Source organism: Gadus macrocephalus, chromosome 10 (genome assembly GCF_031168955.1).
Source record: "Gadus macrocephalus chromosome 10, ASM3116895v1".
Lineage (NCBI taxonomy): Eukaryota > Metazoa > Chordata > Actinopteri > Gadiformes > Gadidae > Gadus > Gadus macrocephalus.
Window position 1 is genome coordinate 22,915,287 of NC_082391.1, and position 12,802 is coordinate 22,928,088.

General features: G+C 49.1%; 1 protein-coding gene across 1 annotated transcript; it reads right to left on the reverse strand.

The window, feature by feature from the left end:
• Positions 1 to 2,016: 2,016 nt before the first annotated feature.
• Positions 2,017 to 12,336, reverse strand: LOC132466205 (alpha-1A adrenergic receptor-like). The gene is made up of 2 exons (XM_060063283.1): positions 10,784 to 12,336; positions 2,017 to 3,090 (listed from the first exon to the last, which is right to left on the reverse strand). Exons 1-2 carry the CDS (start codon positions 11,760 to 11,762, stop codon positions 2,507 to 2,509), a joined length of 1,563 nt encoding a protein of 520 aa, XP_059919266.1. The 5' UTR covers positions 11,763 to 12,336; the 3' UTR covers positions 2,017 to 2,506.
• Positions 12,337 to 12,802: the final 466 nt, after the last annotated feature.

Below are 12,802 nucleotides of genomic sequence, written 5' to 3' on the forward strand. Positions count from 1 at the left end.
CCCAAAGAAGTGATGTAACGTTGGTTCAGTCAAATCCAACCGTCACCCGCAGAGCTGAAATACCTGGGGGCTTTTTTTCCCCTGCGAAGTTATGACAGACGAGGATGTTGACGATTATGTTAAGTAGTACAGAGGCAACAGAATGCTGTTAAGCATCTAATCAGAAGTGCAAAACAGTTGCAGAATTTGTACATGTTGTGAAATAAGTAGTGAGTAAGTACAAGTCATGCCCGTAGAAGATGGATACAGAATGAGGTGTGAGCTAGAGATAAATACAGTAAATAGCCGGGGAATACAGGGAGTAAGCCCTTGCAGGTTGCTGCATGTAGTTCGCGTAGAGCTGCTCTAAACCAAAGCCATTATCACAGAGCATGCCCTGACTTCATTTAGAAGTCAGAAGTGAAGTTAGATTTCTCTCTGAACATGGTTCAGTCCATAGGAGGAAGTGGTGGTTGTTGATACCTTCATCATCATTCCCCTTTAGATAAGCACATTGTTGTCTGTGTGAATGAAGATGTAAAGGAGAGGGAGATAATAATAATAATGTAATAAATGTTATTATGGTGTTCTTTTTATAATCGTGAACATGGTTTATATTACCTTTGGGAAAAACGCTAATGGATTAGGATTTGATTCTCTGCCATCCACCCCTTTTCAAAGCAGAGCTGCCTCGTTCTTGTTTGATGCGTGTTGCGGAGATGTGCTGGGTCAAAAATATATTTGTTAATAGAATTCCAACGCTCAGTCACTTTCTGTTCCCTCCCTCTGAACGGCTCGAACAAAGGGAAGGAACAGTCTGTGTCTCACGGCTTTATTTAGCTCGACGGAAGAGCGCTCCCACTCCCTTACCAACGCCTGCCGGGCCCGGTCGTCCATGTTCTCAGCACGAGGGCACACAGAGCTCTCTGTCCTTCAATCTATGAACAAGAAGCCTTTCCCAATTTCACAGATCCATATATATTCAGATGTTCTGTAGCACGATACAACCTGAAGGGAAACTCCTTAAAAGGAGAAGATCTGGGTCATCAAACCGTCGTTACTATCGCTCCTTTGGTCTTATTGTAAGGTGCTTGTCAGTCGATTCGTTGTATTAGTTCTTAAACTCCTACTGAAGGGCGTACATTGATTCTGAAAGACTACAGTGCTATACTGCCGTGGTTTACAGTAGTGGCAGGCGAGCATGTGCTAATCGCTGTTCGGCCGAATCTGAGAAAGTCATTTGGAGTAATATTGGTAACGGATGTTTTACTGAATCCAGGGGGGAAGGTTACGATGGTTTGATCCACACTACTGCTACTGCCCTTTAGCTGAAGATCTTCAACTACAGCGGACTGTAATTGAGCTGTAGAGGCCAGAAAGCCTTCATGGAATCACACTCACCGATATAATGAGGAGACGTCGAAGCAAGAGGCCCTCTGTGATGAGCTTCATCCTCGTCTACCTCCTTACTCCAGCCCTCCTGCAGGGAGTCCCCGTGAGGTCCAGGGTGTTTGAAAGCCACTGGTTCAGCCTGGTGAGAGATCATCTGACTCTGTGTGTGTGTGTGTGTGTGTGTGTGTGTGTGTGTGTGTGTGTGTGTGTGTGTGTGTGTGTGTGTGTGTGTGTCCGTGTGTGTGTGAGAGAGGGAGATTATAACCACAGCCGTAGTTGATTCATCACTGGGTTATCTTGGCGTTACTGACGGTAATTAGATCGATGTGTTTAGGAGTAACTGACAGGTCATTAGATTGATTGAGTTTACCGTGTGGTTGGAGCTAGCTAGACACTAGTATCCTTCACCATAAGACTGTACTAACATATAAGATGTTATATTCATCTTTCCATATTCTGGCAGAACCTTTAGGTTCCTCATCCCAATGGAAACATGTATGTAGAGCTGGTCCTTAATGCTCTGAAAGGTTTCCTGCTAGGAGGCAGAGTTTGACTTCTCGTACTGCGTGTGTTACTATCTTCCCCATGTGACAAGACGCCCACATTCAAAACACACTAACCTCAGGCGTACAGGGAGAGCAGGGATAAACCGGGTTATACTTTATTTCCACAACATACCATGAAGATATCAAGGAAGAGAAACTCAAACACCTGTTACAGTAAATCCACCCATGTGTACAACTGTGTCTCCACAGATTCAAAAGACAGACATGGATCCAATCACCAACACGACTTAAAATGATGTGCCGGATGCATTATGACGCCAAGTTAAATAAGTTTCCTTCTGAAGTCTTCTGTTCAACACTATGCATGCACTGGACTCTCTCTTGACTCTCCAACGCCGTCCGACGCCGCCGTGAACCGTAAACCCCCCGGGGCGTGGCGGTCTGTCTCTGAACTGAACCGGCCTAAGGGCCACACTCAGGGGGAGCCTGGCTTCCTCTTCTCTGTACAGTGGCAGAACATACAGTAAACCAGGCCGACTCACACCGCGGAACACAGCAGCTTCAGTTTAACCGTCTGTAGTGGATAATCCCTCTGTCCCCCACCTCCCTGGACCCCACCCCACCCCCCCTCAGCCCGAGTCCTCCCGGGTCCTCTCGCCTCCGTCGGGGCCGAAGGAGAAGGAGAACACCCCGCAGGAGGTCTCCGTGGCCTGGCCCCCGTCTCCCGCCCCCGCTCGGAACGACCGGCCCTGGCATGCGGCGGTTGGGCTCCCGGGCAGGTTACCGCGCGTGGCCGGGCTCGCTCCTCCTCCTCCTCCTCCTCCTCCTCCTCCTCCTCCTCCTCCTCCGCCCCAGACGTAGTGGCCCTCCCGCCGGGCGCAGGGCGGCAGCGGCGTGGTCATGTAGCTGGGGCTGGGGCTGGCGGAGGACGGCAGGGTGCGCTGGCTGCCGTTCAGCCCTCCCGAGGTGTGCTCCGCGGAGCCCTTGCGGGAGTTGGCGGAGGAGCTGAAGTTGGAGGAGCGGTAGTTGTAGGCGCGCCAGCCGGGCTGCTTGCGGCGGTGGCACTGGCAGCGCAGGATGCGGATGAAGGCCATCTTGAACTCGCGGCTGTAGCAGGGGTAGATGATGGGGTTGAGGCAGCTGTTGAAGTAGCCCAGCCAGAAGATGACCTTGAAGAGGGCCTCAGGGGGGCGCAGGTCTGTGTTGAAGGACCCTGAGAGAGAGAGAGAGAGAGAGAGAGAGAGAGAGAGAGAGAGAGAGAGAGAGAGAGAGAGAGAGAGAGAGAGAGAGAGAGAGAGAGAGAGAGAGAGAGAGAGAGAGAGAGAGAGAGAGAGAGAGAGAGAGATGTTGCGGTCAATCAGCTGGTATTTACGTTAGCCAACGTTCTTGAATAATGAGGGCATCGAGGAAGCCGGCGCCTCGTCCAATCAGAGGGACTGTTCAGCCGGGTACTGTGAGCTCAACAGACATGATACAGAATCCTCTGATCTGGCCGAGGGTTGTTCAGCTGGCTGCGGTTCACATGTTTGCTCAGCAGGTGGCAGCGTTGCACAAGCTGAGAGAGAGGGTGCACGTGCAACGTGCAATTATGAAGTATTGTTTTCCCTTGACCTCCCAGTAGGTGTGTCATGGCAGAGACTTGCAGACTGTTTATAACAACACACACAGGGCACCACGGAATGACCCATCATTCCTTAGTCGGACCGCTGCACTTTAGTTGGGGATTTTATCTGATATGGGGGGGGGGCAGACTTTGAATGTGCCCTAAGCTAAGCTAAACTACAGGAATAAAGAGGTGTGGCAGCTCGATGGTGTGTTTACCTCTGATAAAGTCTTATTTCTTTGAACACATGCACAATGTATTATGATTATAGATATTTAGACTTCCTCACAGATGTTTGTAACCGAGAAATGGAAAGGGAGAGAGGGTTTCAGAAGGGAGAACGGATGAGAGAAGAGAAGAGCACATTGCAGTTGGATTGGCTCTGTGGATGGATCGGACCATTTCGGTTTCTTTCTAAATCAAAGCATTATGATTACAACCAATTTCCTGCCACATTTCCGTTGGGGGTAATGAGTGTGACTGGACTCCGTCACGGAGGTAAACAGTAAACACCCTATCCCTCCCTGCTGCCACTCTCTTTATACCGGGGGCCAGCCTCTATATTCACAGGGAAACTAATACATAAATAATCAGTGGCAATGGGGAAAGACTGCAAATGGGAACTGTGTGTGTGTGTGTGTGTGTGTGTGTGTGTGTGTGTGTGTGTGTGTGTGTGTGTGTGTGTGTGTGTGTGTGTGTGTGTGAGTGAGCCGACCCTGATTTAAGTCACAGGGTAGATTGACAATGTCCAATCAAAGAGGTGTATTTTGGGCTTTCACAAAAATTACACAGATTACTCATTTTCCTTTCTAACCGATGAAGTTTTGGCCCGGAGGATTTCGACAGGCGCAACATGTGGTTCTGCCACCCACGAGCTATCTGTAGTCTGAGGAGGAACAGCCAGACACCCACTGGGAGCAGGAAGAAGATGGCAGAGGAGTGTGTGGGCATGTTGGGGGCCGGCCAGAGACAGGTCTGATTCACGTAACATGTAGAAGAAAGTGTGTGTGTGTGTGTGTGTGTGTGTGTGTGTGTGTGTGTGTGTGTGTGTGTCAGCTACCCTGCTTCGAGCACATCGTTGAACACTCTGCCTAATTATCTTCATTTAAAATTTCCATTTTTTTAGAGGTTTTAGAGAGTATTTTACCCGCAATTCATTCAGACTACAGTTTAAAACTAATGGCCTGTTAATAGAGCAGTCAAGTGAAATTGAAGAGATTTATTAAATGGCCAGGCTTTCATTTCCATACCAATCATAGGCATAACTTAATCCTGCGGTTATGTAATTGTATCAAAGTGGCAGTGAAAATAGCATGTGAAAATACCGACCAGTTTGAAGAATTCAATTTATCTAAAGTACAGAAGGCCAAGACACATACGGAGAGCATTCCCCATCCTTATCTCACAGCAGCACCAATCAGAAGGCACACACACGCACACATAAACATACAGCTGCACACGCACGCAGGCACACGGTGAAAAACATAAACTGGTGAAAAACACATTCACGCATACACACACACAGATACGTGCACATACACACACACATGCTCTCATTGAAGCAGTACATTGTCAACATTCTTCCTTCTTATGCTACCTACTCAACAGCACGTGATTATCCACCAGAAGAATTACGCCAAGGTCAATCAAAGAAGAGGACAGAATACTCCTAAATAACATCTCTGTACAGCCGAGTCAGGGGGGCAATGGAAACAACCCGATGGATGCTGTTGGTATTGGAGGGTGGCTGGTTCTGTGTGACCTTGATCCCACTCTACAGGTTATCCGTACAGAGTGACATTCACGTGTGTTGTTGTATTGGATCACGTCTCAAGTGTGTAACAGTAGCACAGGAACAGGCTCGGGGGGCTGTGAAGGACGTGATGTTTGAACATGGAGCGCCAGGTGAAGATGTAATCTGACAGTATTAGAGCATAGCTCCTGACGGGAGAGACTGCTCTGAGCCCAGACCAACATATGAAAGGGGCAGGAGAACTCCTTGTTTCCTGTTTTGGTTCCAGAGGTATTCTTCCGAAGAGACACTTCCGCACGAGTGGACGAAGCTTTCAGAACGGGGTATCAGTGCGTGTTTCTACAGCGGCCCGTCTACACAGTGTTGATTTAAAACCTTAAACTCTTTCACGGACAACTGGTGCTGGATTGGTCTCTGGTCATAGCCTCACAGATCCACTGATTCCAGCTCTGGATTGGTTGAAGAAATACACATTTACATTTAGGGCATTTAGCAGACGCTTTTATCCAAAGCGACTTACAACAAGGACATTTGTCAGAAGAAAGAGGAACAATATATCTCTGTCGGTACAGGAAAGATATTAATAACAAAACAAGTGCTAAAGATTTACAGTTGCTAGGTGAACCCCTTCCCCGTATACAACAAGATAGCTAGGATAAGATGCTACACAATGCCAAGTTCTATTTTTAAGTTCCAGGACGTAAGTCAGAGAAGTCAGAGTCCAGGTGAACTCTGAACATATTGAGACATGAAGCCGAGGAAGAGAAAAGCTCCTGAGCTCCTCGGCCATCAGAGATTAGATTAGCCGTCTGCAGTCGGCCTTGTGAGGCCGTGGGCAGGTGCAGCAGGAATACGCAGGTCCCGTTCATACTCCCCTCTAACACGCTTCAGGGTTAAGGTCCGGACTCCACAGGGAGCTGGACTGTATATGAAGGAAATGTACGAGGAAACTACGATTACTACAGCAGGGTCTCTGAGGGACCATCAGAATGACATGAGACCCGCCTGCGAACTGGCAGAAGCCATGCACGCACACACGCACACACACACACACACACACACACACACACACACACACACACACACACACACACACACACGCACACGCACATACAGAAACACACACACATACATGCAGAAAGACACACACACACACACATACACACAGACACACACACACACACACACACATACAGAAACACACAAACATACTGAAACACACACACACATACATGCAGAAAGACACACACACACACACACATACAGAAACAAACACATACAGAAACAAACACACACACACACACACACACACACACACACACACACACACCCAGACGATGGCTACTGCTGGTCACGGTGGCTCTGTTAAACAAACTGCGGTCCGGGGATCTACATAAACAGAGGCTTTGTGTTGAGTGAGAGGATGTGGTCTGAATGCACGGCCGTAAGTGTGTTTATGTGTACGAGTACAGGTTGAACCTGTGAGGATGCAGGGGCTTGGCGACGGGACAATAGGAGCCTCTGGGCTCCGCGGGAAGATGTCCGCTCGGCTTCCTGTTATTTGTACTTCTGTCCACACTTACGTACGCATGACCTCATAATGTACGGACACACACACACACAGACACACTTAAGCACAGGAAGTTAAACGGATACACATGCACCTACCCACGCACACACAAACTCACACACACTTAAGCACAGAAACTGAAATGGACACACACGCATACTCACACACATACACACTGTACATGCATACATACATACATTCATACATACATACATGCAAACATACATACATACATACATACATACATACATACATGCAAACATACATACATACATACATACATACATACATACATACATACATACATACATACATACACACACCCATACATACATACACACACACATACATACATACATATAGACACTTTAGAAAAGCAACTTAAATGGACACACACATGCATGCATGTACACATGAACGCACACACAACCACAGACACACACCGGTGCACGCACGCACACACACACAGCTTGTTGCATCACCCCAGGTACGCGGTTCAGCGTTCATGATGCGACCAGACAGAGGTATAATTGCCGTCTCAAATCGCTTGGCCATTGAGTTATTTTGAGCGCCAGTGTTCTGGATACTGATGAGGGCCCGGCCCCTGGCCCCTGGCCCCCCTGGCCCCTGGCCACCGCTCAGCCTTCTCGTTAGGCCGTTATCTCTCTGACACTTTGCTGTCTTATTATTCCTGAACCTCAAACACCGTTTCAATTACCCCTGGAGCTCAGGGGCCAGCCTCTCCGGCACGGAGGCACGCACACACGCACACGTGCACACACGCACACACATGCACACACGCACACACATGCACACACGCACACATGCACACACGCACACATGCACACACGCACACATGCACATACGCACACACATGCACATGCAAACACGGAATGCACAAACAGAGTAACACGTGCACAGGTGCATGTGCACACTCGCACACAGACACAGTAACACGTGCACAGATGCATGTGCACACAGACACACACACACACACACACGTGCAGACACACACAGGGCCGCAGCGTTATCAGCTAAATAACCCCCGCACATAAGCAGGAGACACATCTGCATTACGCGTTCAAACCAAATGTTGGTTTCTCTGTCACGTCTGTCACGTCTGTCAGTCTGCGGTCCGGTCGATTAACGAGAAGCACTCCAGAGACGTTACTGTAGCACAGGGCCTTCATTTATCAAAGAAATAGATGTTCAGAGGAATAAGTCCAAGGACCCCGGGGGAATAAGGATTGTGCCTGAGTAGAATCCACAGAGGGACCTGAGCATCAATGAGGACCTGAGAGCCTGGGGTCTTAGGCGTTTCCCCAGAGAGCTAGACTGTGTCCGCGCATAAACACCTGGTGAGGGAAATATATCGGTTGATTATGAAGCATGCAAATGGACTAGATGTGGGATCGAACATGGAATACTAAGTGCCATGAGGGAAGACAGAGAGAACGCCGTATCCGTTGTTGTATTTTAGTTGGATGGATGTTGCGTAACACAAATGCTTTGTGTTTGCATAATGTGATGAAAATTTCTCGCAGTTATTGGTAAAAAACGAAAAAAATACGTTTTCATTTTTTCGCACACACTCCCGCCCGCCACCCCAACCCTCACTGATCAGATAATAGTAGATGATGTAATGAAATAATTGACTGATTGGCCCTGCTGTCTCCAGGTTCGCTCCGCCGGGACAATGGAGGAGCCTTGATGGGGCGGACCAGAGTCGCAGTCGCCACAATTAATCAATCAGCAGAAACAAAAAGTTAATTGCTACATTTTTTCAGGCAGACTCTTGCGCCGACAGATATTGCTCACGACATTAGCGGAGATGCAGAAGATAAAGACGGCTAGTAATGAGTCAGGGCAGAACATCTCTCGATATGATTTAACATAAAGACAATCTCTCTCTCTCTCTCTCTCTCTCTCTCTCTCTCTCTCTCTCTCTCTCTCTCTCTCTGGGAAATTACTGGTTGGTAGCGGTTCGCCACCAGATGCACTCGCTTCCCATCGCCGTGCACAGTGTTGTACGTATGGCATTCCACGCATCCACGAGAGCCAGTTTACCGAGCCAAAAGTGTAGGGGTGTGTTTCGTTGTGAAAATGGCAGCCATATGTCAGGGCGCTATTGTTCAATCATCGTTACCAGTAGCAGACCGGCAGGGGCTATTCCAGCAGGACGGTGGATGCATCTCATAAACAGACCATTCCTTAATCACTCCCAGCTGACGGGCGTCCACATCATGATCAGCCCGCTGAAGATAAGGGTGGAAGGGTACCCGGGAGTGTCCCGCAGGCCGGGGTTCTGATGAAGCGCTCCGACGCGCCCCTGCTGTGTGACATCAGGGTGATCTGTCACGGCTGTAATGGGGACCGCTACGTGCCCCCGCGGCCTCCCCCCCTGCTGCTACGTGTCTGCGCGCTGCGTGGCGTAAACACGCGATAAGAGTCGGATTAGAGCCCGCCGGAATTGCTAGCACGCTTCGATAGGATTTGTATCCCTCCCTCCTGCACAAGTGTGTGGCTGTAAACGCACACGCCAGAGTTCTGAGTTACAAATTGGCAAGCAGGCCCCAACACACACTAATGCACACTAATGCATGTGCACGCTCACTCACACACACGTACACACGCATACACAAACACGTACACAAACACACACGAGTACATGCACAAGTATACTCGACCACACGTACATACACACAAGCACACATATGCATACATACACAACCACATGTACACACACACACACACACAGACACACACACACATACACACAGACACATTCATTCACACATACATTCATGCACACATACACTCATGCACAGATACACTCATGCACACGTACACTTACACACACGTATACTATGACAAATGTGTAGAAACACACACATTCACCCACTTAAACACACACGTGCACTCATGCACACATATTCGACCACACGTACACACACACACACACACACACACACACACACACACACACACACACACACACACACACACACACACACACACACACACACACACACACACACACACACACACACCCTAGGGACTACTCTGAGTTAATAAGGACGCTACAGGTCACTACAGTAAAATACTCTGCATATTTTCCTGAACTCCCTTTCCCCTCTCCGAGCCGCCATCCCAACGCCTCCGTTACGCTCCGCATTCCACCGCAGCCGAGGACTTTCCATTTCCTCTGACGTTCCCTAAGGAACATCAGAGCCACCCGGACGCATCCCGGGTCGCCCGTACGGGCCCTGTGGCCTCAAGGTTGGGGAGGGGGGCCTCTAGTGGGGACCCCCAGTAACCCCCCATACCGCCCCGGTCCATGGCGCTATCGGACCGGGACATCTGTTTACTCACTAACGCTCTCCTCGGGGAGGAGGGGGGAGGGGTTGGAGGACCCTGAACTAAACCTCTACAAACGGACCTCTCTTGTAGTGACGCCGTCCTCAGTGTTTTGAAACGCGGTCGTGTTCCACCTCAGAAGAGAGAACCAGAATTAACGAGAGTCAGGATGAATGAAGACATTAACGGAGGGCAAGCAAGCCACAAACAAAACGAATTATTATTCACGGGCGATGAGACTACAATAATATAAAAGCAGTAGGCCTACATGAATATATCGGCAGACCACAGAATCTGAAAATGAACTGAGGCTCACCTCATAATCAAAACTGTTCGGGGTAATTGCTTTTTCTTCAGCACTTTGCTGAACAAACGCCCCTGGGAAGGCCTGCTGATAGGCCACCCCTAGTGCAGCTGATTAGAACGAGTGAGCCATAACCAACATTCCTCTGTAGATATCTTATTTATGTTTACCGGGGTTAGAACCAAATGTATTGCAAAGCTCCAGAAGCAACATCAAATCCCTTCAGAAGTGCGAGCGACAGAAAGGTTTGATACACGGAGATGTGTTGTTGTTCTTGTTGTTATTTTGGCTCTTATAGCCCAGCCTGGTGTGCACCTACCTATGGGCAGCGCCAGGAAGAAGGGAAGCCAGCAGAGCGTAAACATGCCCACCACAATCCCCAAGGTCTTGGCGGCTTTCTTCTCCCGGGAGAATTTAAGAAGTTTCAGAGTCAGGGAACTTCGCGCCTGATTCGCGCGGCCCTTCCCGGCCCCGGAGCAGCTCTGGTCCTCCTGCACCTGAGAGCCCTTGTGGATCCGGAGCGTCAACTCTCCCGAGTTCATCCTCTCCCGCAAAACGCCCGCCTCCAGGTTCTTTGTGGTCCGCTTGGCGACGATGTACACCCGGCAGTACATGGCCAGGATCACCACCAGCGGGATGTAGAAGGAGCCCAGCGAGGAGAAGAGTGCGTAAAACGGCTCCTCCGTGATTGGGCACACCGTATCGTCCGGCGACGGGGGCTGCTTCCACCCGAGCAGGGGACCGATGGAGATGACGATGGACAGCACCCACACGCCGAGCATGGCCAGCAGAGCCCGCTTCTCGGTCACTATGCCCGGGTACTGCAGCGGGTGGCTCACTCCGATGAAGCGGTCGATGGAGATTACGCACAGGCTCATGATGGACGCGGTGCAGCACAGCACGTCGAGCGCAGCCCAGATGTCACAGAAGATCCGGCCGAACACCCAGTAGTCCAGGATCTCCAGCGTGGCCGACACGGGCAGCACCATGGTGCCGAGGAGCAGGTCGGCGATCGCCAGGTTGATGATGAAGTAGTTGGTTGGGGTGCGCAGGTGCCTGTTGCACACCACCGCCAGGATGACCAGAATGTTGCCCACGATGGCGAACACGATGAAAGCGCCCAGCACCAGGGCAAGCGGGATGGCTCTGGTGAGGTCCACCTCGCTGGGCTCCGTCTGGTTGCCAGTGGAGTTGCTGGTAAAGTTGACCGAAGCCAGAGAAGACGTGATTGCTCCGGAGTCGATTTTGGAAGAACCATGATCCCACACGCGTGTGACATTGTCGAAGCTCTGATTCATTTTGAACGGAGCGGTCCTCCATATCAGGCGTCAGATCACTTGCGGGTTGAATACTCCGAACTGCCCGACATGGTGCGTCTGCACATGGCACCCGGCAGCAGCGTGCATGTCGGACAAGTGTCCTCCTCACACAAGTGGTCCACCGGTTACGCTCAGTCTCTCAGTGCGCACAATCCCCAAACCAAGGAAAGAGCGCGCCTGCACGACTCTGCAGCTCAGGCAGTCTCCCCTCCGTCACCACCACTCTCTTCCAAGCTAAGACTTCACACTACGGTGGGGAAAAGTTGACCTCCTCTCGCACAAAGTCTACTTCACGATTCAACCGACTTAACAAAAATATATATATTTATTCCGAGAAAATAGACACAAATACACGACTAATGTTGTGTAATGTCCTACGTTGATTTGGGAACGTATCCACAGTAAAGCGCATAACTTGAGGTTCCTCGGCTGCCTTTACGCGCAGGCATTCCTTGCGTCTTGCAAACTTGTGCAGGAGTTGCGTGAGAGGAGCGTCCCCATGGCTCGGCTGTACGTAACGTGGGAAAGGCTCCTCAGGAGTGCCTCCAAGCCAATGGCAGGAAGGCCATTGGGCTTCATTCACGTTTCCCTCAGCTATATCTTACAGTTTATAGCTGAGGAAAGTTTTTTTTTTTCTTAGCAACGACAATGCAAACACAACGGCCATGATCACAATATAAATATATATAGCATATATATATATACACACACACACACACACAGCCAAGAAATAGTGTATTGTTATCGTGCCACAAGCCCTAAATAAATGTCAAACAATAATTAACACACAAATAAAGAAAAATGTACGCTAAGTGCTTTTTCTCCCTTCTCCACCCTTTAATATAAACTATAATTATAAGTAGGCCTATAAGCATAATTTACGAGTAAATATTATACCTTATATATATATATATATATATATATATATATATATATATATATATATATATATATATATATATATATATATATATATATATATATATATATATATAAAATAAATAAAAACAATAGGCCTA